The sequence below is a fragment of the Acartia tonsa genome, chromosome 4, assembly GCF_053477335.1.
Source record: "Acartia tonsa isolate MP-2025a chromosome 4, ASM5347733v1, whole genome shotgun sequence".
NCBI lineage: Eukaryota > Metazoa > Arthropoda > Copepoda > Calanoida > Acartiidae > Acartia > Acartia tonsa.
The window spans coordinates 33,366,635-33,391,690 of NC_137263.1; the positions used below are offsets into that span (position 1 = coordinate 33,366,635).

Genomic DNA, 25,056 nt, shown 5'->3' on the forward strand with positions numbered 1-25,056 from the left:
GTAGATCCTCCTATAATTTGATAAATAGGATAACAAGGATGTATTCTTACCAACAGTAGATCCTCCTATAATTTGATAAATAGGATAACAAGGATGTATTCTTACCAACAGTAGATCCTCCTATAATTTGATAAATAGGATAACAATGATGTATTCTTACCAACAGTAGATCCTCCTATAATTTGATAAATAGGATAACAAGGATGTATTCTTACCAACAGTAGATCCTCCTATAATTTGATAAATAGGATAACAATGATGTATTCTTACCAACAGTATACAGAAGATAAGTACATATGTACACAATGTATACAAAAAAAGGCAACAATTTGTCAATTATGAAAACTAATGCCATACAGTCAACATTAACCATCAAATTTCATGTATCAAATAAAGTTCCAAAAGGCGCAATGAAATTAAAAATCAGCTTGGTAAATATTTGTATGTATGTCCTGTATGAGCTCATGATTCAGATATGCATAGTATAGGGCCTGTACCCCTTTACCCAACACCCTATAGAAGCTAGGGGCGAAGCCACAAGCAAATATAAAAAATATTAGGACCTGATTTATTTTTGTTGAAAGGAGGAAAATATGATTTAATCCAACATGAAAAGATTATTTGGCAAAAATAATTAAAAACTCTCCTGATGAGAAATATAATTAAATCATGTCAACCAAACTACAAGACATTTCTTTCAGGTATCGTAAGGGATAAGACAATAGACGATAAATTAGTATACACCACCAATTATGATTGACAAATTTACCCCTTCTGTAGATTGGTGGTAAAGTTAAGACACTGCTAGTTTAAACTCACCAATCAAGATTTAATAAATAACCCAAAATTAATTTGCTAACCTAATATAAAACTTTGGATACCAGAATAATTATCTATACTGTTAAATCTCTCTGCACGACGCGACCTTATTCTTTTTTTAAATCGCCATGAAGGTTGCTTGAAGTAATAACTAATACCTTCATTTCATTTTGTATTGTATATTGTTAATAACTTTAAAAAAAACAGTCAAATTTTAATCATATGAAACACATATAGCTGTGGAATTTCTGGCAGCCTAACATTTTAAAACCTTAGTTGTTTGAATTTTGACTACGACTAAAAACAATTTTACATATTGCATATTAAACATTTAGAAAAAAAAGGATGTCAAAATCCACAAAAGCGAAGCCCGAGAATTCAGACGAACGAATATACCAACAATAAAACTATTTTGATATATTTGAGCACAGAACCATGGACGTCTAAGAGGGTGGGAGGGGGGGTATTAAAGGGGTATTTACCCCCCTTATAAAGAAATTTACCCCCAATTTGATAGCCCCTAAAGACAGACATACTCATAAAGACATCTCAGAAAACGCCTTTCTCATAAAATGCCTACTGCATTTTTAAAATTAAAGCCTTATTTATTAGACTATAAAAGTTGGAAAGATTTTTAATCAATATAATAGATTTGAAATCTGCATAAAATTTTAAGGATTTTTTATAAAATTAGTTTTTTACATAATTCTTTATTTAAAGGCGCAAATACAAATTAAGTTAAATAATTTTGAGATCTGTGATTGGTGGATTGAAAACTATCTGCGCTCTGATTGGAGAAGCTTAAGTGACGTACATCATTCAACCAATTAGAGCGTAGGTAGTTTCCAATCCAGCTATCCTATTGGTAAAAATTTATTAACTTAAATCGTATTTGCGCCTTTAAATAAAGAATTATATAAAAAACGAATTTTATAAAAAATCCTTAAAATTTTATGCAGATTTCAAATCTATTATATTGATTAAAAATCTTTCCAACTTTTATAGTCTATTATTTATATCTAGCATTAAAAAAAATGATAATAATATAGGAGTTTTTTGAGTATAGCCCCAATGTATTTCAAATGCACATAACATATTATTCGAAATATACCGTTTTATGAAAAGCTTTGCTTTAAAAAAGAACAAATTGATTTCAATTTATATTTTGAATGCCTACAATATTTTAGAAGAGTAAAATATACAAAATTACAAAAGGTTCAATAAATATTTAAACATTTCAATATTCATATTTCCATATAAAAACATAAACATATTTCTTTTTTCAAATTTTGAAAATATTACAACAATTAAAAATGGAAGTTATACAACTTTAGGGAAAGAGGTTCAAGATTTATATTTTTTATGGGTTGGGTGGTACAAAATCTTAAATGGGTATAATTCAAATTTAGGATGGACCTCAGGGGCTAGTATTAAGCAATTTGTTTAAATTTTAAAGATGGTTTGGGGAATAACTGGGTCACCTATAAATACAAATTAAATACCTAAATAATTTAAATAAGTTCTTTTATATAAAAGAAACAAAAAGTTATAAAAAATTTTAAGATTAACTGTAACAAAAGATACATTTAAAATAAATAAAATAAGCAGTAAATTTATAAAAAAAAATTTAAAGAAACAATAAAATGTTTTTTGTTGTTGTAGTGTTTGTATATATTATGAATAAAGATGTTGAATTTAAGTTTTGATGAATTATATGATTAGAAGCACGCAACTGCATTGAAATAACATCTCCAGTAGACCTTGTTGCTTCCTGCTCTTCTGTCACCCTCCTAAAATATAAAACCCTGTCAGCTGTATGTAATGTGTTTTAAGTCATCTCTAAAACAGGCTGACCGTTAAGATTTCATTTTTAAGTCAGGGATCTTAAGGGATATTGATGTACATACCCAATGATGAAAAATACCTATTTGTCTCAATTATTTGTTAATAATTTTTACACTTCAAATTTAGAAGAAAAAAAACAATTAGTGAAAGTTCCCTACGTTTTTAAGCTAACAAATGATAGAGAGAATGTGTTTAAATTAAAACAATTATATTAGAAGCTGCGCCCCAGGAGGGAGATTATTCAAAGTACCATAAATCACTGGAGAATAATATCCTTGAAAAAAGCCAAAATAGGATTGCAAAAAAAATAATTATGTCCATAGTAGTGGTGGGAGGTAACCCCCCCCCCCCCCCAGCAAAATAAATTTTTAAAGAAATTAATTTTAGGGGGTTGGGAACGTATTCGCTTAGAGGGGTTTTTGACCCCCTAACAAAGTACTCGTGGTTATCGAGATCATAAACTACATTCAGATGGACAGGCATCTTTTTTTCTAGTGCTATAGATCATATCTACTAAATTATTTAGGTTTAAAGGGAAACTAAGCTAAAATATTGGACCACCCCCTAGTGAACAAAAGCAAAGCTCTGAAACCATAAACTTTCAGTGCCATGTATGTTTATGAAAATGTTTAGAATCAAGTCTATTTCAAGCCAACAATTTTAACTCTTTGAAACCAAATTCTTTTTAGATGCGAAGTTATTCTTTCTTTCACTTTGTATGTCCGCCGTCAGTCTGTAACGCTATGGGGAAATGTGGTTTAATGGGTTGTCATTCAAGATAGACGGAGGAATCTTTTTCAGTGAAGATTTCGTATACTAATGAGCATCCAGTATATAATATACTTGGTCTGTCGTGTTGTCAGTCAAGCTACAAAAACTAAATATTAAAAATACATAAAAGGTTTCGTGATTTAATATATTATTGATTTAAACATCTTTAAGTCACTTTGTCCGTATTTCCTTCCAATTTTTTTTTGTGCTACACTACTTTTGGATATTGTCATGCTTGTAGTTTTTATTTTCCATGATTTACGTTTTAGAATTACTTTGCTACCTTTGGATATAATCGTCTTTGTTTAACTTGTGTTGGTTGAACTTGGTCCAGAATTTATTATTTTACAACATAGTATTTGAAAGTAATAAAATGCAGTTGTAGTAAAAATAAATTTTCTCTAGTTAAAACTTTAACACATAATTTTCAACACTTTTTAAAGAATTTTATTGTTCTTTGCATTTATTTTCATTAAAATATATTTGTTGTAAGCAAACTTTTAAATAATAATGTTTTGAAATTCAGTAATTCACCACTTACATATAATAGTTATTCATCGTATCGTATTATAGACATCTTTTTGTGGATAATAAAATGGAAAATAATAAGATATAAATCCAGTTTTGTTGGCCCCGAGAGGACCACAAATTCGCCTGGATACAAGTTTGCATTTGTTTTATAGAACAATTGTCTCTATTTGAAATGAACCTAACATACATATTAGAATAATGCCTTCAGTTGTGTTATAAACTGTTGCACAAAACCCTTACTTTTTATCTCTTTCTAATGTATTTTCTAAAAATTTACAAATCTTCTTTACAATTACATACTTTTGATGCGACCAGGGCGTAACAAGTAGCACAACCCCCCGTTGTAGGGAAGGTAAAAGGTTCGAATGTCGGCCCGAAACCGCGTCGTAACTAAAGACAGTAAAATGGATCCTTCTGCTGCTATGTCAGTTATGCGTTATAAATAGTTAGAGTATGAGGAGTGCCTTGGCCCAAAACAGGCGCATCTCATTGCCATGCACAGTTAGGACTTCTATGACAAAGGTCGTATGACCGTATCACCATGCACAGAGTTAAGCAAGATTTGGTTCAGAGATATACTAGAATAAAGTATCATGCTATATCCTGTCCTAAAGACTATCCGATATTTACACTGTTAATTCTATTTCAAATGTAATTGCATGGTGTGTCACCAATTAAGTTTATACCATTGACCAACTTCTCTATATTAGAGTATGTCCTTATGTCTGTAAAAAGTACAGTTGATACGTATCTATCTTACCTGAGTGAAAGTGGCCATATCCCCAAGCATAGGTGCTGTTGAGCTGAAATGATTTGTATTGTTCTTGTTGTGCACTGCATCTTTCACTGCAACCATTATCTAAAAAAATTATAAAAATTTATTTAAAATCTTCCTCCTGCTTTTTCCAGCTTCTACAGGGGTACCTTCACTAAAAAATTGTAATCTTTATCAAATAGCACAAAGAAAAAAATATGTGAAATATATAAGATAAAGCTACCTCTCCTACCTCTATGAGCACAAAAATCCCTTAGAACGACGGGAGATCTAATTTTGATACTATTATCAACAAAAATTTTGAAAATTAGAATAAAACATCAAAAATATTTAGAAATCGGTAGAAGATAAAAGCTTCTAAATAGCTGCTTAAAAGCAGTCGGACTGCAATGAATGATATATACTAAAATATGCTCCATAATGATGGGACTTTGGACAAGAAAAATAATAGGTCTAGCTTTGATAGCACCCGAGAAAATAGCATTTTCCCCATAGCGTTACGGGATAACGGATGGACATACATACATAGTAAATTAGAGAGTACCTTCGATTGTAAGAATAAGGTTATTGTTACCTTGTCTAGGAGCAAAGTTCCTCGTTTTTCATCTTCTCCTCCGCTTCTCTTCTCAATAGGACTCCCAATCTATTAAGTAAGTTAATTTTTGTTTGTAGCGCAGAGTTAGTGGTTAGTTTCTCGGCTGCTATTCGAGAGAAATGGCTGATTTTTCTACCCATACGTCTGAGCATCCAATGTATAATTTACTTTACGTCGGTCTGTTAGTCAAAAATAAATAAATATTAAGACAAATAAAAACATAGTGAGAGGTTTCGTGATCTATTTTCTATGAATTTATTCTTGATTTAATAACACCGAACATCTGCATATCCTTCCATGATAAAATTGCGCTTCGCTTCTTATAGATGTTGTCATCTTTGTTTTCAATGTAAAATAAACGTGAATATTATGACAGCAGACAAATTGTCACCAATTTAGGTTGCTATTTCCCCTATCATTTATTTGTCAGTTCTTTATTCCAAAAGAAGAGGAGGCAACAGGCTGAAGGGTATGTAATGGGGGAATCGTAATTTTAGCCCGCTGCATGTTGTACTTTATTAGAGAACATGGTGTAAGATTCAAGTAATAATATATCCTTTTGTTTTAGTTTACCCTAAAGTATGGCTTCTGTATTCATAATAGTTATATAACTAATATAAATTACAAAATTATTTATATTTTATTTACATAATAATTCATGAATATATTAATTATCATTAATTTCTGTACAAAACAAAAATTTGATTGCTTTCAAGAATAAAGTTCTATTTTGGTTTGTAAACAACAAATTTGAAAAGATAAACTTCAACTATGTCGTAGTCTAAAACGCCATTTAGTTTACGGTCGTTATTTTGTTAAGAATATATGGAAAGGAGGATATCGGGTTCTAGGACAAGCGCATGAGTCTCAAACGTCGGAGTGGACAAACGCAGGAGTGTTAAAATATCAAATTTATTAAGTATTTCTATACAGATTAGGTTATGTTAAGATATGAATGAACAAATAAGCCACCCGCAGGGGTTAGGCATTTAAAAAACCTACAAGATGGTCTAAAATGGGTTAGGTTAGTATAAGTGTCCACTCCGACGTTTGGGACTCCTGCGTTTGTCATAGGAGATGTTTTGCCTATTAAGGAGCTATCTATTTATACAAAACTACTATTTTTTTATGATTTTATTCGCAGGAGGCTACCAAATTCTTTTGATGGTGTATGGATTAGAAATAATCTAAGAAATCAGAGACAACTAAGAAATTCTAGTGAGTTTTATATTCCAATAGCCAAATTAAAAAAAATTGAAAGGTTTCCATTATTTTCATTTCAAAGACTATGGAATAATTTTTGTCATGAAAAAGATCTTTTAAATGAGAATATTCCTAAAAAAACATTTGCATTAAATCTTAAAGATGAACTTTTTAAATCTATATGTAATATTGAAGAATGTAATGAATGTACTTAAAATATATTGATTTGCCTGGATTCATTAAAAACCTTACATTATTAATTACAGAAATAGTTTTGAAATTGAAGAAAAACTAGCCTTAAAATTTGTTGTAACATTTCTTTCCTTCTCTTTTTCCCCTGTCCATTTAATTTTACCTACATTTATTTTGACATTATTATTTCTTATTTTTCTTGTTAACTTAATGCCAACCTAAAAAAGGCAATGCAAACATCTCGGATACGCATATTCCTACTTTTAGGGAAGCCTAATCAGTGCCACACATAACATCTAGTGTTAGTCATGCAATTTAAATTTATAAATATTATGAAAAATTGTAAAGTACACCTGGTACTAAGCAGTAGCTTGGTGTACTATTGTATGTACTGCTTCGTAAGACGGGGCGTAATCTGTCACTGAATAAATGTTTTTTATGTTTATGTTAGGACCGGTTATTGGGCTTTAAATTATACTGGTCCTAAAAGGCATATACTGTCTCACAATCGTTGTCTTAATACTTTAGATATTATCATCAAATCTTGATTGATTGGTACAAAGTTTTGTTTATGTTGAGGATGTAGATATAAATTTATTGTCCATTGTCTTATCACTTGGCAAGAGCTTAAGGTTTGAAGTTGAGTATAACTTTTTATAAAAGTGTAATCACAAAACCTTTTCATTTTTATATTTCATACTTAGAATAGCAAAAAAAAACAAGAATGCTATTAAAGAATTATAAATTAACTTTAAATTTTTCAAATTCACCTAAAAGATATGAAAAAGATTAACAGGAATTTAAGATAAAAAGGGAAGTCTAAAATGGCAATACAAAAATACAGATTAACATGATAGTGCTACACCTAATTATTATCTCAGGACAAAGTTCGTACTTGGAAAACTTATTTATCATCACATTGTACAAAATAGTAAAACTATAAGTTATAAGATTAATTTCGGTTTTGTTGGCCCTAAGGGGCCGAAGGCCCGTTCTAACAAAACTGGTATTAATATATTAATTTTTCATTTTACTTTTATTAGAAAATTACGATACATGGTTTTTCAGTTTCGAAACCATACTGTAAAATTTTTTTTTTTGACTAATTACCTGGGTGGAAAAATCTCCAGAATATGGAATTATTTCATCTACAGGGTGGCTGCTAGATACACGACTAAATAAAATTTAAAGAAAAGATAAATTGCATATTTAGAAAGTAGATAGAGTTTTAAAGTAGGTGAACGAAATTATTTATATCTTGGATAAAAAAAACAGCTGGTAGTACAAGAGCGGTCTGACTCTAAATGTAAAATTACTACTTATTCAAATATCTTCTTTTACCAAGTGACAATAAGAGCACTTTTGATGACCTATAGCTTTAAAAGAGAGAGAGAGAGAGAGAGAGAGAGAGAGAGAGAGAGAGAGAGAGAGAGAGAGAGAGAGAGAGAGAGAGAGAGAGAAATAAAGAGAGAGAATATATATTAATTAGTAAAATAAAATCACGAAACCTTAAAAAATAAATATCTATGTAGTTTGTAGCATGGCCAACAGACCGACGGACGAAATAAATTGAATGTTTGATGCTCAAGGGTAACGGGCAACTTCATCAAAATATCAGCAGCCAAGTAAATCACATTTCCTCTATAGCGTTATGGACTGATGGACGGGTGGTTGGATATAAGCAAAGGTAATGTGAATTATAGAGTGGCGTCGCTAGCCTATTTTTCTTTTACTTTTTATTTACCTGTAACTGAACAGAACAAGGAAGAATGTCAGAGTCTGTAACGAGATCACACAACTTTTTCAATTTTTTTCTTTAGTTGCAAAACTAACACAATACGTGGATGTTTGTCTGTCTATATATGTGCACTATAGAAATGAATTGAATGTGAAAAATATATATTGTAAAAAGCACGTTTCAAAGTACAATTCCTATTTCTATTTGATATAATATAAGATTAGGATATATTCTATGAATATATAACAGTTAGGGAGTTGAATCCATTTTTATAGAAGCAGAAATATAATCTATGATTATGGTTTGGACCCTCTAAAACTATAATCTACCCTTCCACTTTCCCCTCTCTTGGTGAAGATATCTTCAACGCCGATACGATTTTTGAAATGTAAGATTCTACTTTCCCCTCTCTTGGTGAAGATATCTTCAACGCCGATACGATTTTTGAAATGTAAGATTCCACTTTCCCCTCTCTTGGTGAAGATATCTTCAACGCCGATATGATTTTTGAAATTTAAGATTCCACTTTTGCCTCTCTTGGTGAAGATATCTTTAACAAGAGAGACAAAAGTGGAATCTTATATTTCAAAAATCGTATCGGCGTTGAAGATATCTTCACCAAGAGAGGGGAAAGTGGAAGGGTAGATAACAGTTTTAGAGGGTCCAAACCATAATCATAGATTATATTTCTGCTTCTATAAAAATGGATTCAACTCCCTAACTGTATAATTACACAATATATATTTATAATAATGCAATTCTATATGAAAAACTAATTGTTTTTCTATATAAACGAAATCTTTACCTATTCATTATTAAATCAATTATCCGGTATAATCTTTAGATAATAAGTTCAGTAACTCTTTAAATAATGTAATTTCGGACTAGCATTTCCGAGATCTTTAGCTTCAGACAAATAGCTTAACTACTTATATCAAAGGATAACAATATAATGGAATCAAAATATAAATATATATTTTCATCCCGTCTAATATCAGAATTACTTATGACGGAAGAATAGAACCTAAATATATATTTTGATCCAGTCTAATATACGAATTACTGCATATGACACAAGAATAGGACCTAAATATATATTTTGATCCAGTTTAATATCAGAATTACATATGACAGAAGAATAGAACCTAAATGTATATTTTGATCCAATCTAATACCAGAATTACATATGACAGAAGAATAGAACCTAAATATGTATTTTGATCCAGTCTAATACCAGAATTACATATGACAGAAGAATGTAGAACCTAGAGATGACGCATGATTAAACTTTGAGATGCATGCATAGTTAGTTACATATCAAGGGACAATGCACATTACAATGTTTGTTTTGCATCCTATTTATTAGAGATGTCGGATGTGTTTCTCTTACGCCATGGCTCATAGGATTCCATGAACGGCTCAAACCTTTCTATCTCACTAATTTGAACTATTAATTAAAAATTTTGAATAAATGAAAAAGGTTGTGTATTTTAATAAAAACTTTTAATATTGCTATGGTTAATTTGATACTTTCTCTAAAAGTGCTTATTGAGGACTAAACCCCATCTCCCTTTATTGTTAAAATGAATTAAAATAAAAAGAAGGGGGGGGGGAGGGGTTGTGGGTTAATTGTTTTCCTATGCCTAACCTCTACGGGGAAGTTCTGACCCTATGGGGCCCATAACTACGTTTTTTTAACCCTGCAGGGCTACCCAGTACCCAGGCATTTTGAGGTATACCATTGGTAATTCCTATAAACGTGCTTGTATGCTATGTTATGATAATTTTGTATGGTCCAAAGAGGGCAATATAAAGATAAAGAGGAAGATTGATTACATGTTTCCTCTAACCTTATCATACATTATCATATACACATTACAAAACGTTCAAACATTTTATCATCGTAGCTGTTATTAATTTGTATTGTACGTTAGTCTACATCAGAGGAGTGTAGAAGTGGGTGTGCTGTACCCTGGCAAAATTGATGGAAGTGTATCCACCCTCCTTGCAAATTAAGAGGCGTGTATCCACCCTCATGACAAAAATAAGGGGGTTGTATCCTCCCTCTTCGCAAAAATTATGTGGGGGGGGGGGGGGGTTATCCACCATCGTAGTAAAATTAAGGGGAGTGTAAATACCCCCTGAACTATACCTCCTGAATTATAAACAAACACAAATATAACGACTGACATCCTATTTATAATTTAAGGAAAAAAAATTCCCTGATAATTTTGAGGAAAATGATATAATAATATTCATACAAAGATATATCCATCAAAGTAATCTATAATACAAAGTAGAATAATGTCTGTCCGTCTGTCTGTCAAAGTAATCTATAATACAAAGTAGAATGATGTCTGTCCGAATGTCTGTCAAAGTAATCTATAATACAAAGTAGAATGATGTCTGTCCGTCCGTCCGTCAGTCTGTCTGTCCCCGTCTGTCTGTCCGTCTGTCTGTTTGTCAAAGTAATCTATAATACAAAGTAGAATTATGTCTGTCCGTCCGTCCGTCCGTCAGTCTGTCTGTCCGTCTGTCTGTCCGTCCGTCCGTCCGTCCGTCCGTCCGTCCGTCAGTCTGTCTGTCCGTAAGTCTGTTTGTCTGTCCGTCTGTCTGTCTGTCTGTCTGTCCGTCTGTCTGTCCGTCTGTGCCGCTAGTGTATAATAAAGGACGATTCTCTTCAGGAAAAGCAAAGCCCTTCTGTGTATGTATTTTCTTATTTAAAAGTAACAAAATGTTTTTATCATGTGGTTTTGTCTGCCTGTAGCGATTTTGCTCACCGCTTGACCGATATTTTTTCCTTGACAATTATGAATTAAGCTTCTTATAGGACCAGGGAAGGTTTTTAACTATTTTGGGGGAGGATATCACTACCCTCCCAAGATAAATCGTTCTTGAAAACTCCCCTCAAAATATTTTTTCTATCATTTCTTTTGAAAACTAAAATGGAAATTGACTCTCGGGGCGTAGGTTTTAATATTTTCTAAATCATTAATACATTGTTGTAAATAGTACTACTGTGTCTTTATTCATCTAGCATAAATGTTTAATGTTTATAGATTAATTTTGCGAGTAGATATTAAAAATTAATCAAGCTTATAGTTCTATTCTTCTCCCCCTAACAATCCATGTCGTTCGCAAAGAAAAATACTATATATGTAGAAAAGAATAGTTATTTATCACATTGTATTATTAACAGCTTTCCGCAGATATAAAAAAATGGCTTTAATCTTATGATTGTGCATTCTTATTTTCTTAGAAAACTGGATATAATATGATGCTAGACATAATTTTTCAGTATGGCTCATAACTGGTTCTAAATAACCAGATATTACTATTTATATTTGCTATGATTTAACAATCATACAATAATTATATTTTTAGAGAGAAAGAAATAGTTTGTTATTTAATTTTCGTTGTCCTCTCCCTCCTAGAAAATTTTTCATAAACGGGAATATCAAAAATTGTAAAGTTAAAAAACTATTGCTATGTATTTAAAATTCACTTATACCATACATAGTTATATTTTAAGAAAACATAATTTCTATATAACCTTTACCTACCGAAAATTTTCAATACTTAGAAAAAAAGTATTGTTTTTCTGTAATCGTTACCGATCAAATATAAAGGATATTTTTATTTTTTAAATAGCTGAAAAGTTTGATGCTCTATTCCAGCATATAAGAATGGTATCTATGTATACTCAATCTTATTCAGTTTGATACTTTAATGGATTAATGTTCATTGGGATTGGGAGAATTGATTTTCTTAAATGGCAATGATATTAATTCTTTTTTTCTTTTTTTAATGGAATACAATTAATAACCTTATACAATTGCCCTTAATTTAAAAAATCGCAAAATTTAATATCTTTTTAGTTTTAGTAAAAGAAAACACTTTAAATTACTTGTATAGTTTCCCACCTCCACGGAAATAATTTTGATGGCATTTTTCCAAGTGTTATTTCTCCTATGATGATGGACTTGAGTCTTAATAACTACTCATAATACACATTTAACCATTCATGTACCTAGCTGTTTTATATGAAATATATTGTAGCTGGTACTTAACATTACATTAACCCTTACTTCCTTTTCTTATAACAACTAATATAAACCTGTATTTATAACAGCCAACTAATTATTAAAAAACTTTTCTTCCAATGTCCCATCCTTGTTAATTTATGAATTAATCTGAATGTATATGTATAAAACAAGGATGTAAAAGATTATCAAATCTCTTTAGAATGAAAAGCTTTAGATTATAGTATAAGAGAGAAAGAAGGAGAGATTTAGTTAAAAGGAGAAAGAGAAAAAAAAATACTTTTTTTTCACAAAAAAGTGATACACATATAATTATTTGAATTTTATTTAACCAAAATATATATTTACAAATCTCTTTGCTGCCCATAGACGAATTTGTCCTTGTTTGTAATATTGTTTGGACACCCATTAACCTAACACAAACATTACTGATATCAAAAGAAAATAAATAAGAAGGGGAGAGATATTACACCCAGAAAATGAACAGTAAATTTGCTATAAAAAAAAGTATCCAGGTTAAAATAGTTTCTCTGAAAAGTAAAAGAGTTCAAACATTTTCCGAGATCTTTTGGGTCAAATAGACAGACAGGTTTGTATTTTAAATCAGTGAATTCACTCTTAGTTTATGTGGAAATTCTTGTTCTAAAAATAATTCTTTATATATTTTAATATGTAACCCAATAACATTATCTGACATTTAGAAATCATGATGAACAAAATAAACCCTTCCATAACTTAAAATTATCAGTCAAAAGTTCGGACATGGCTAATTTGTACCATCCAATCAAGATTTACTTAGAGTTTATTGAGCCAACAAATGATACAAAACATTTGAGAAAAATCTAACTGATTTTTTCCCTTTATTTCTGATGTGGTACCTTTTTAAAAGCGAAGCTTTTCTATAATTAGGTTCGGTCCGTCTGTCCGTCCGTAACGGATAGCTTTTTTCACTAATTTAGGCATATAGGAATTGTCCTATTGATTTCAAACTTTGCATGGTGATTCCTGTAGTAGTTAGGTACGATTTAGAAAGCGTAGCAACTCTATAATCATTACTAGAATGTCCGTACGTCCCGCGCGCCGGCAGCCATAAGAGCCAAGTCACTTTTGAAACTTGAATGGGGCTTATCATACATATATATGACTTCCGCAACTTATGATAACAGTAAAATCTAAAAAAAGGGGGAAATGGGCCCACCCTAATGTAGATGACTGTGTTAAGATAATTATTTTACAATTTGAGCTTTGTTACTTTATAATGCTGTCATCCTTGTTATTAAGTGTTTTGTGAAATGTTTCCTGTATAGTGTTGGATAGTTGTTTACTCATTGTCCCTGGTTCTTCCTAAGTAGGTAATATATATGTTAGGTAAATACATCATTAGGATGGTAAAATATGAAAAAATATAAAAGACTAGATAGACAATCGACCCTCCACTTTTAATTTTAGCTTTAAAAAGAAAATGTTGAAATCCTTACTATTCTGAAGGGTCACTTTCTAGGAGCGATATTAGGGGGGTAAATACAACCCTATAAAGTCCATACCCTACATAATCAACATACTCTAAAGCGAAAAAAAGCGTCCTTGGACTTGAAAATCGACGCGCGTGCGCACATTTTTTTCCCACACCACTTTTAAATTCATTGGGGGTATGACTTTTTTCCATTGACACCTACCTTAGCTGTTTTAGGGTTGTATCAGGGGGTTATATATATATACCCTTGTAAAGGGGGGTGTAGAGAGATGTCGTGGGTAGAAAGCTAGGATAATGTATCCATCCCTCTTAATTTTGTCAGGGGGTGGATAAATAAAGTATTTCAATTTGTTCGAAAGGTTGGGTTACTATCCTTACTGATTTATCCTCCAAAAGAGCTTAAAAGCAAACGGCGAAAGTTCATCTTCCCCAAAATATAAAAATACATTTGTATTTTGTAAAGATTTATAATTTTCTTGTTTTACCTCCCATTCAATATTAATATTAGCCACCTTGGATAGGTAATTTATTATTTAATATACATAATGAAGAGTTATTACAAGATTTATGAATATAGTTAGTAGAGAACCAGTGGCAGGGGATATCTAACAATTTGTCTATCCAACCCTCAACGCATTATTCCGTCTTAAAGTTAACTTAGATAAATCAATACGTTAAAAGTATTTAATTGAGCCAATAAACCATCGCAAAATTATTTTAAAGTTATTTTCCACCCCAATAATATATCGGGACAGGACTTATTTTGTAATAATGCCAATCGAAGAAATTTGTTTCCCTCACATCTGTCTTAAAAGTGACTTAAATCTTTCGATCATTTAAGCATTGAGATATAATTATTTTTTAAAAATCCAGGCCGTGTAATGGTGATATGAAAACAATTAGACCCCAAGATTTATTGTTCCATATTGTCTTGTCGCTCCAATTCTACAGTGATGGAATATATTTATCTTATGTTTCTACAAGAAAATATTTTAATATTTTACCGTTTGTTGCCTTTTAACAAAACTGTTTGGTTTAAAAACATACTTTACATTCATAAATTCTTATACTATTTTTGTTCTTATATAAAACTTACAACCCCAACCGCAAGCAATTTAAGAGATATTTATTAGTAAACTATTCGTTTTTTTTCAGTTTACTTTCATGGATGTTAGTCTTTTTCAACAATCGTCTTATAAATTTTGTGACATAAATATAATAAATGTTTGTTAATTTTTGTACGGCCATAGATTTAAACTGTTGATTTAAGAAGAAAAAGAAATAAAAATTCACTTCACTCCAAATAACAATCTTAATTAAAGACAAAGACAGAAATAAAACACATTTTCGAGTATGGCTTAAAAACCGATTTGTATCCGCTAGATTAGAATCTGTTCTAAGCCATACTGAAAAGTCATGTATAGCTTTTCATTTTTGCAATTTTCTACGAAAAGTGAAACGAAAAAGCATGATATTACAACCAGCTTTGTTTTCCCGGACTATCGAAACCTCGAGGCTAATAAAACTGGATTTAATATTATAATTTTTCATTTTGATATCCGCGGAAAGCTGTCTTGTACTTTGCGATAAATAAGTAATCTTGAAAAAATAAAGCAAAAAGACATTTAGATTTTTCATAAAAAAAGACATTCTAAACATTCTTTTAAAAAATAATATTTTTCTTACCTTTGACTGAGTAGCATTAGTTGATTATTAATTTTAACGCTTTTTGAACTCCTTCTTTACAAGCGGCTACGCCCCTAGAGTCCTCACGGTGCAATAAGGGAAAAGTGGGAGGGTGGGGGTGGGAGGAGAGGTTAAGTCGACTTTACTTTTATTTTTAGTTTTTGAAAGAATAAGGTGATATTTTTTAGGGGCGATTTCACTTGGAAGTGTTTTCTAACAAAAATTTAAATTTGAGACGATAATGGCAGAAAAAGCTTAATCTTTCAAGTTTCAAGGTGGAAATACTAAATAAAAATGCCTTTCCAAAGAACATATGAAGAAAGAAGTTTTGTAAATATATTTCCCATCTCCACTCATAATATTTTCGAACAAAAATTGACGTCACCGAAACTGTCCCAATTTTGTATAACTTTTGCGGAACAAGTTCCAATTACGTCATATTTTTCTTTCCCGAAAAAGGGAGGGGGGGAAGAAAATCTCTTCAAAAGAGATGGGGAAAACCCCCTTTTCTCCCATATCTTTTTTCTTCCCCCTTCCCTTTTTTTTCTTTCCCCCTTCTCTTTTTCGGGAAAGAAAAATATGACGTAATTGGAACTTGTTCCGCAAAAGTTATACAAAATTGGGACAGTTTCGGTGACGTCACAAAAATTATATAATCAATGATGCTTTTTGATGGTATACCTATCTTAAACAAGACTGATGACTGCCTACAAAAGAGGGTGGAATTTATTTTCTTATAATATTGTTACTCAATAACATGCTAAAACACCAGGGATCTTAGGGGATAAGACAATGGACGATACATTCATATTCAACCCTAATAATGACAAACAAAACTACCCTTTAGTAGATAAAAATTAATAGTGGGTATTTAAAGTATCCAAAGTTTCTTAGCCAAAGAATAAGATAATGTGGTTATTAAACTTTGAGTACCATTATAACTTAAAGTCCACTGTCCTCCTCCTCCCTGTAAAACACACATGATAAAAGCACTCCACCCAAAATAAAATAAAAATGATATCCAAAATAAATGATAATTTATTATCTGACAACTTTGCTTATTATCTAATTGATATACAAGCTTACACATTTATTATAATTATAATATAAACATAAAATACAATTATAACATATATAATCAGTTTATCATATAAATTTAAAGTGTGAGTATTCAAATATCATGATCATTATTATTACAAAATGTCATCGTATAAAATCTGATGAACGGTAACTTTTGACAATGAAGAATTTAAGTGGGATGGTGATTACTAAAATCTATACAAGATAATGGTTAAACAGATGCTTAAGTAAACTATAAACCACTTAAATTCTTCACTGTCACAAATCAACAATTAAATTTCTACAGATTGGATCATTCTAGTTTGGGTTCTATACAATTTACTGAAAAGACTTTCAACGAATAAGATTTCTAATGAGTATTATAAAATAAATTCAAAATGATTGAGAATTTAAAAATAAAAGCTATTGTATAAAAATTCCATTTAAAGAAGCTAATTAAAATTATGTATAGAAATTTCTAATTAAAATAATCCATTATTTCAAAATACTCCTAACCATTGAAACTTTTCTTATTAAGAATTTTTTTTTATAATTTTAATTTTAAATTGTATTTCTTTTGAAAGTAAACCTATTTAAATTTATAATCAGATTGTGATTTTAAATTATTTAAAGTATTTTTTTTAAATATTATATATTTCTATTTTTTTTTATAGAAATGAAATGAAAAACATTTAACTATATTGCTTTATATAAAAACATACACAAATACATTTTCCATTGAATTGAATGAACTGAATGGATAATCTAATTTTAATTTAGATTGTCCAAACAGCTACAGTGTCCTCTTTTATAGTAAATAGTATGGAATCTTACAATTTTTCTTAGAAATTAGATTTATTTTTTTTCCAGCTCAATCATTTAGATTTAAGGATTGAAATATGTCTAAAAATTTTTAAATATGATTGCTATGCATTTATTGGTCTTTGTACATAGTGTACACTGTACATGAAAACAGTACAATTTGTGCTCATATGTATAATTTCAAACTATCATAAAATTAAACATAAAAATTCGGGTCCCATTTCTGATAAAAATAACAAGGACGGGTTTCAAATAGAAGTTAAGCTTTTGTATAATAAGTAAGATATAGAATTAATTCCAAGCCCTTAACAAAAATAACCAATTAAAAAAATATTATAACGTATTTTCAAGCAGTGAGAGAAACTAGTACTCAAATCAGTAGAATGTTTTTTTATAAAGTATTATAAATGGACTGAAAGACCGACAGACCAAAACACTTAATGCATAAAGCAGCTTCGCTTCTAAAAAGTAAAATGTAGTTTTAGTTAAAAATTTGGTTACAATGTGCATTAAGTTGATGACTAACCTAAACTACATTATACAAATTATTATTTTCATTAATATTAGAATTTATTAAGTTTACACATGTGTTTTATTGCTCTTTTTAAATTTTCTTTGTTTTTCTAAGTTCTATAAAAAAATATTGACCTATTAGAAAATCCTTTTTTATTTCTTTTATCTCTTTAGGACACTAACTTTTGTTTCCATTTTCCATTTCGAAATTAAAATAAATTTTGCCTTTAACTTTTTCATCAGAATATTTTAAAACTGTATTTTATGCTGTTTGTGTTATCAACAAAGAAACTCTCACATCATTTCAGGGTATCTTTTAATGCCATAAAGATTAAGGCGAAATATTTTTACCTCCATTGACTGTTTTACCTTTCTATTTTTAATTTGCACTATCCCTACCCCAAAGCGAAGCATAAAAGAAAAATGTTTTGATGAAAAAGCTGCATCTAACCCATTTATCTTTCTTTTACATGCAACATATCATTACACAAAGGACCACTAGCTATAAAAGAACTTTATGCAAAACAATATCTAAGCACATATTTCATCAACCACCTTTTGCTTAAATTCTTATATTTTTGTATCAAATGCTAGTCATAAGTCAAACTGCCCTTAGATAAATATTTTTTTATATTGTACATACTGAGAAATCATTATATATTGTTAATGAGATTATTTCTAACTTTAAAACCTGAACAAAACGATAAGGATAGAATGAAGTAAAATGTACATTTATAGAAGAACTTAAAAAAAACATTATTTTCCTTATTTTCAGGACTAATAAAATTGAAAAAGATTGTCGGATTACTGGACAAAATTAAATTAAGGGTAATATAATCAAACTGGTCCGTTTTCTTGAATTAAATTTCAAGAAAATATCTTAAGTAGATCTATGAGTATCTTTCAACATAATACAGATAAAAAAGCAAATTAAGTTACTTAAAGTTAAGGGGTTCAAAAAAAGTCTTAGAATATTGAAAGGGATTATTTTCTAATCTACAGGATTTGAGAAAGAAAAATAAGTTCTATCCCTCCAACAACTTAAAATGCAGGGAACTAAGGAATATGTCAAGTAAAGAAAGTTTACTCTCGTGCATCACTTAATCTTATTTATCATATGTAGCATTTACGTAATCAAAATAATTACATGGTATTAAATTTTGATGCAAAACAATTACTTATGCTGATATTATTTTATCTTCCTATGTCCTATACCTCTAGCCTGCCATAAATTTCCTAGGCAAGTATTTTGGGAAAGAAAAAAAGAAATGTTATAAATAATATTTTTCCAATATCTTAATGTGTTCCTCTGCCATATATTGTCTGTGCTCCATATAATAACTTCTAAATATCAAAATAAAACTGATAACAAAGAAAACATGAGACATAAATTGTGACAAGAAAAATCTTGTTCATAAGTAGCGCAGCAGTAACTAGATAATATCAGTAAAGTTTCTATGTCTAATGAAAATTTTTTGGGTAATTTTAGTTTTGAATTTTACAGATTAAATGATTTAAGTAAAAGGGAGAGGAAGAAAATATGTTTCAAGATTTTTTTGTGACAAACCGTCGGACCGTTGGACGGTCGATATAACACACACCTGATGATATAGAGAAGCAATGCTGTTAAAAACCACAGATATGACTAAACTATGCACAAGAGAATAAAATGCAAAATTCTTTTTATCTAAAACTTGCACAGAATTGTCATTAAATAACAATAATTTATATTATATCAAATCAAAGGAAATAAGAAATGGTAAAAAGAGAGTGAGAGAGAGAGAGGAATGGTATTTCCAAAAAGTAAGTTTTAAGCGAGAAAGGATTTTTTTAACTTAATAATTGCTTTAAATATTTTAGAGACACTAAGATTTATTTTGGTTTATTATTCAGTATGAAAAATGATTGGTTACAATGTTCTTAATTACTTAATATTTCTTTTTTAATGGCAGCTTTCAAAATATCTAAATTTTGTTTTTATTATCTTGATTATTATTTTTTGTTTTATAGATTTACTGTTAGATGATAATGTGTACTTTATGGTAAGAATGAAAGTATTTAAAAAAAATATTTTTACTGTGACATTAAATGCTTGTGTTTCACTCTTTTTAGGAACTTTTATGAAAATAATGAAAAGTGCAAATTTTCCACTCATGAAAACCTATAAACTATAGATTTAATTAAATCTATGTTAAGCTATTATTTTACAATTACATTTATACTTGCTAATATATTCAGCTATACACATTTAATACATAAAATTATATCTTTCATTCTTAATTACTATTATTATCATAAAAAAAGTAACAATTTTGTAGAATAAAATTATTAAATATATGTTTCTGTTAAGAAATAATATTATATTTTTTACTTAAAATTGATATTGCTCTTAAATAAAATAAAAAATATAGAAACAAAAAATAAGAATGAATTTTGTCACGACTTTTAGAGTCATTTTGTTTGAGTAGAGTTTTAATCATAGAATATGAGAAACCTAAAAAAAAACTGTTTATACATGCGCATGCAAAGTAAAACGAACATGGGCGCACAAAAACAATAAAACGCGGCATCCTCGCACACTAAAGTAGAACACAACCCCAACAACAGGATTGTGGATAGGAACCAGAAGGAATGTAAATTTTCTCCTCATAACCGTAAACAAAGAAAAAGTTCTTTTTGGACTTCCATTCGTACGTCACTTTCGAGACAGGGACAATTCTAACTTGATGACGCTGCTTTAATATTTTACTGTCCGTAAATGACTGTTGGTGTTTGTTGACCAGCTGCGTGGAGGCGGTCTTGATGATCTCCTCGTTAAATATGTCAATGGGTTCAATCTTCTCGTGCTCCTCCTCAAATGCTACTTGTCCTGACACGTCCCTAAAAGCATTGATAGTATTAGGTCAAAATATATTCAAAACTATTATGCAACGAAAAAGATTTTTTTCACACAATAATTATCATTGAAACTTATTCCCAGGGATAAGACAATGGCCAATAAATTGATGTACCTCACAAATGATGATACATAAAATTACCTCTTTTGTATATTACAATTTGTGGCTAAAACGTTTGGTCACTCAACTTAATGAACCAACCAATCAAAATTCAATAAAAGTTGTTAAGCCAACGAATAAGAAAACATTATATAATACTTTGGGGACTAGTGTAATAAACAGCTCAATGTCCTCTCCCTTCCTGACTTTCTACAACTATACAATTTGCGGTTTGACTTTGGAATCATATTTTCTCTTTATCTTTTCTCTTTAAAATCAGTCGAAATGCTTCACAGTAAACATAACGTGTAGCAGTTAAGAAGATCCTTTGGTACATACATACAATTTTACATAAACAAGGATGACAACATCCATAAGTAGCGAAGCACAAAAATTATGTATAAGAATTTAAAGATTAGTTGTCGAAAAAATGTATATTAGGAAAAAAATCACAAAACCTTTTCAACATTTGTTTTTAATTTCTTAATATTTATATTTCAGTACTATGACTAACAGACTGACGGTCAAAGTAAATTACATACTGGATGCTCAAAACAACGGGAAATTTAATTTGATATTTTTACTACAAAAATTTTGAAAATCGTACCATAAACACAAAAGTTATGGAGAAAAATGTGAAAAATACATAAATAGCCTAAAACCTGCTTAAAGGCAGTCTGACCGTCATAATTGTTTTCTTGAAACGATTTAATTTTGATACTGTAACTGAAAAAATTTTAAAAATCGGACCATAAACACCAAAGTTGTGGAGAAAAATGTGAGAAATACAAAAATAGCCTAAAACCTGCTAAAAAGGGGTCCTATCGCCATTGATGTTTTATAGTTAATTGTGCTCCTTTATAATGCGAATGTTGTAACAAAATTTCAGCCTTTTATCTTTTATAGGAGCCGAGAAAATCACGTTTCCCCCAAACTAAGACATACGGACAGACTGACAGACGGACATTTCAAATTATAGAGAAGCTTCGCTACTAAAAAATCAAAAAAAAGCAAACCTGAAATTTATTTAAATTTTTAAATTTCTATTGGTCTTTTTGGATTAGGTATACATGGGTAAAGAAGAACCCCACAAGATAAGGCATATGATTATGCAAACCTGATGAGATCCTCTGGAATGTTAAGCTTCTCTACAATATGTTCAGCCGTCACGACCTTCCATGAGATGGATAGCTGGAGGAAGCAGCGGATGTAAGCGCTGCCCTCACAGGTAGCACAGTTCACCTTGCCACGTGCCTACAATTTCAACAAATAAATTATGCATACTAGTTTGGAAGTTCAGACAAACTGTAGGACAGGCATAGCATTTCTTATAAAAAAGCTGTAAAATATATTGAGAAACCATTGTCTTTGAAGTAGTATCATAAATTATACAAAACGTATAGGAAACACAAAAGAATATAGACAAAACATGATTTTTCTTGGTTTTTTGTACCATTAAAAGGAAAGAATTATCATACCTGGCATTTTGAACAGTCCTGCTGGCCATGTCCATGTTTACTATGCTGGCAGTAGTAACATCTAAATAATAATAATTTTGAACAGCCCTACTCTCTATGTTTACTTTGCTAGCAATAATAACATCTAAATAATAATAATTTTGAACAGCCCTACTCTTGTGTTTACTTTGCTGGCAATAATAACATCTAAACAATAATAATTTTGAACAGCCCTACTCTCTATGATTACTATGCTGGCAGTAATAACATCTAAATAATAAATTTTTGAAAAATCCTACTTATTTTTCAATTCAAAAAGAAATATAAAACGATTAAAGCCAAGAAAATATAAAATCACTGAGAAAGTCATTTTAATCACAATCTAGTTAAAGTATTTAAATTGTAAAATTGTAAGGTTTCATTTATAAAGAGTATTTAAGCATGTTTAAAATAGAAATAAATCTGTCTTTATGATTAGGAATTTACATATTTTTATATGTTTTTAGATATAATACATAAGGAAAATTAAATTTCTATTTTATTCATATCAGACAAAATCTCTTAAACCACAAGTGAATCTCTCAAAAAAACGTCCATGATTTTTAAAGATATTTAAAAAGGATTTGAACGTTTGCAGATATAAACTATTCGACGGACCCCAAAGGAACCTCAAATTAGTTTTTAAATGTTTTGAAAAGGGATGTGGGTGGCTATGGGTGATCCGCTGTGTTTAAATCTACCTTATATCTATTTTACAAATCTTATTTTGATATGTATTTTTTTTTATGTAAAATATTTGATATTTTTCTTTTTGATGTTGTGTTCTGCTATAAATAGTCTTTTGATAATCAGGGAGTGAGTGGCCCATTCTAGTTAAACCAATCTTCAACCCCTTGTTCTCCCTATATTAATTACCCAATACCAAAAACTAAATTTAAGATATCAATTTGGGTGAAGATTAATTTTACGCCTAGTTTCCTGTCCCTGAATCTCTGTGTGATAATACACTTTCTAGAAGAAAAGAATATAAAACTTTTCTACTTCGACACAGTGAGACAAATCCTTTCAAAAAAGAAATTTTTATGCCAAGATCTTTTATAACATAATAAATGTAATTTTGGTTTAGGTACTAAATTTTTTTGTTTTTCTTAGGGACAAGGGACCAGAATTCTGACAAACAATTCTAGGTAAAATTTCCCCACAACCCACTTCCCCCCTCCCCTTTTTACCCACTTCCCTTTAGTTACTTCACAAATTAAGTTTTACGCCAACATTATTCTGTATCAAGCAGTCTTTCAACAAATTTGCTTCGACTCTTTTACATTTATATTCTGATTATTCAGTTCTGATACTATACTGTTAATGTCCGCAATATTGACAGAGCACCCTTGATAATCTGTATGCCCCGCAATATTGACAGAGCACCCTTGTTAATCTGTATGTCCCGCAATATTGACAGAGCACCCTTGTTAATCTGTATGTCCCGCAATATTGACAGAGCACCCTTGTTAATCTGTATGTCCCGCAATATTGACAGAGCACCCTTGTTAATCTGTATGTTCCGCAATATTGACAGAGCACCCTTGTTAATCTGTATGTCCCGCAATATTGACAGAGCACCCTTGTTAATCTGTATGCCCCGCAATATTGACAGAGCACCCTTGTTAATCTGTATGTCCCGCAATATTGACAGAGCACCCTTGTTAATCTGTATGTCCCGCAATATTGACAGAGCACCCTTGTTAATCTGTATGCCCCGCAATATTGACAGAGCACCCTTGTTAATCTGTATGCCCCGCAATATTGACAGAGCACCCTTGTTAATCTGTATGTCCCGCAATATTGACAGAGCACCCTTGTTAATCTGTATGCCCCGCAATATTGACATAACACCCTTGTTAATCTGTATGTCCCGCAATATGACAAAATACTAAATGCTGTCAACAATCATTTCACACTTTGTACTTTTCAAACAAGGAGGATTTTCTCCTAAACTGCTGTTGCTTTCACGTAGACAGGAAGAGAAGTTTAAAATAATTAAAAAATTTTCTATACAAACATAGAATTTTCGTTATTTTTTTTATCTAAATTAAATAATAAGTCAAAATTGATTATGAATTAGATTTCTTTGAGAAGTAAGGCAACTTATGCAAAGAAATTTACCTAGCGGCTTCAATCTTAAGACATAAACATGTTTTTCATCTAACTAGGTTGAGGGGGTTCCTGATAGTAAAATCAGAAGGTTTTATTTCATATTTGAAAAGGATCTGATTTATTAAATTGTAAAGTAATCTTTGCTCTAATGACGCTTTTAAGTACATACTGACATGACATGACGTGGCTTCAGTACGCAAATACGCTTGCATCAAATGTTTTCACATATTGAAATTTTATTTTTATGTTGCATTTCTTTCTATCTATCTATCTATGTACCTGTCCCTGCCCAGATTATCTGTCATATAAACATCTCCATGACAGTGTAGACAGCGTGTCCAACCCTAAACAAACAGTTTACATTAAAACATTTCAACAAACCA

At 30.4% G+C, this 25,056-nt stretch overlaps 2 protein-coding genes across 2 annotated transcripts in view; both read right to left on the reverse strand.

Annotated features, from left to right (window-relative positions):
• Positions 1-1,994: 1,994 nt before the first annotated feature.
• LOC145315430 (uncharacterized) lies at positions 1,995-9,282 on the reverse strand. The gene is made up of 6 exons (XM_080155411.1): positions 9,275-9,282; positions 8,476-8,529; positions 7,842-7,905; positions 5,316-5,384; positions 4,727-4,825; positions 1,995-2,609 (listed from the first exon to the last, which is right to left on the reverse strand). The coding sequence occupies exons 1-6, from the start codon at positions 9,280-9,282 to the stop codon at positions 2,538-2,540; spliced, it is 366 nt and encodes a 121-aa protein (XP_080011537.1). The 3' UTR covers positions 1,995-2,537.
• Positions 9,283-16,692: 7,410 nt separating this feature from the next.
• Positions 16,693-25,056, reverse strand: part of LOC145316883 (protein SSUH2 homolog) — a 45,072-nt gene continuing 36,708 nt past the window's right edge. The window contains exons 5-8 of the mRNA XM_080157686.1: positions 24,953-25,017; positions 22,541-22,601; positions 22,180-22,316; positions 16,693-20,946 (exon numbers count right to left, since the gene is read on the reverse strand). Coding sequence (XP_080013812.1) covers positions 20,646-20,946; positions 22,180-22,316; positions 22,541-22,601; positions 24,953-25,017 — 564 coding nt within the window. The 3' untranslated portion in view covers positions 16,693-20,645. The remainder of the gene's footprint in view (positions 20,947-22,179; positions 22,317-22,540; positions 22,602-24,952; positions 25,018-25,056) is intronic.

What these genes read in the sequence shown, in the direction of transcription:
- LOC145315430 (XM_080155411.1), bottom strand. An exon ending in GAACTTTGCTCCTAGACAAG is followed by an intron (nt 4,826 to 5,315) that starts GTAACAATAACC and finishes TAATTTTTTTAG; the next exon opens with ATAATGGTTGCAGTGAAAGA. An exon ending in ATATGGCCACTTTCACTCAG is followed by an intron (nt 2,610 to 4,726) that starts GTAAGATAGATA and finishes TTTATATTTTAG; the next exon opens with GAGGGTGACAGAAGAGCAGG.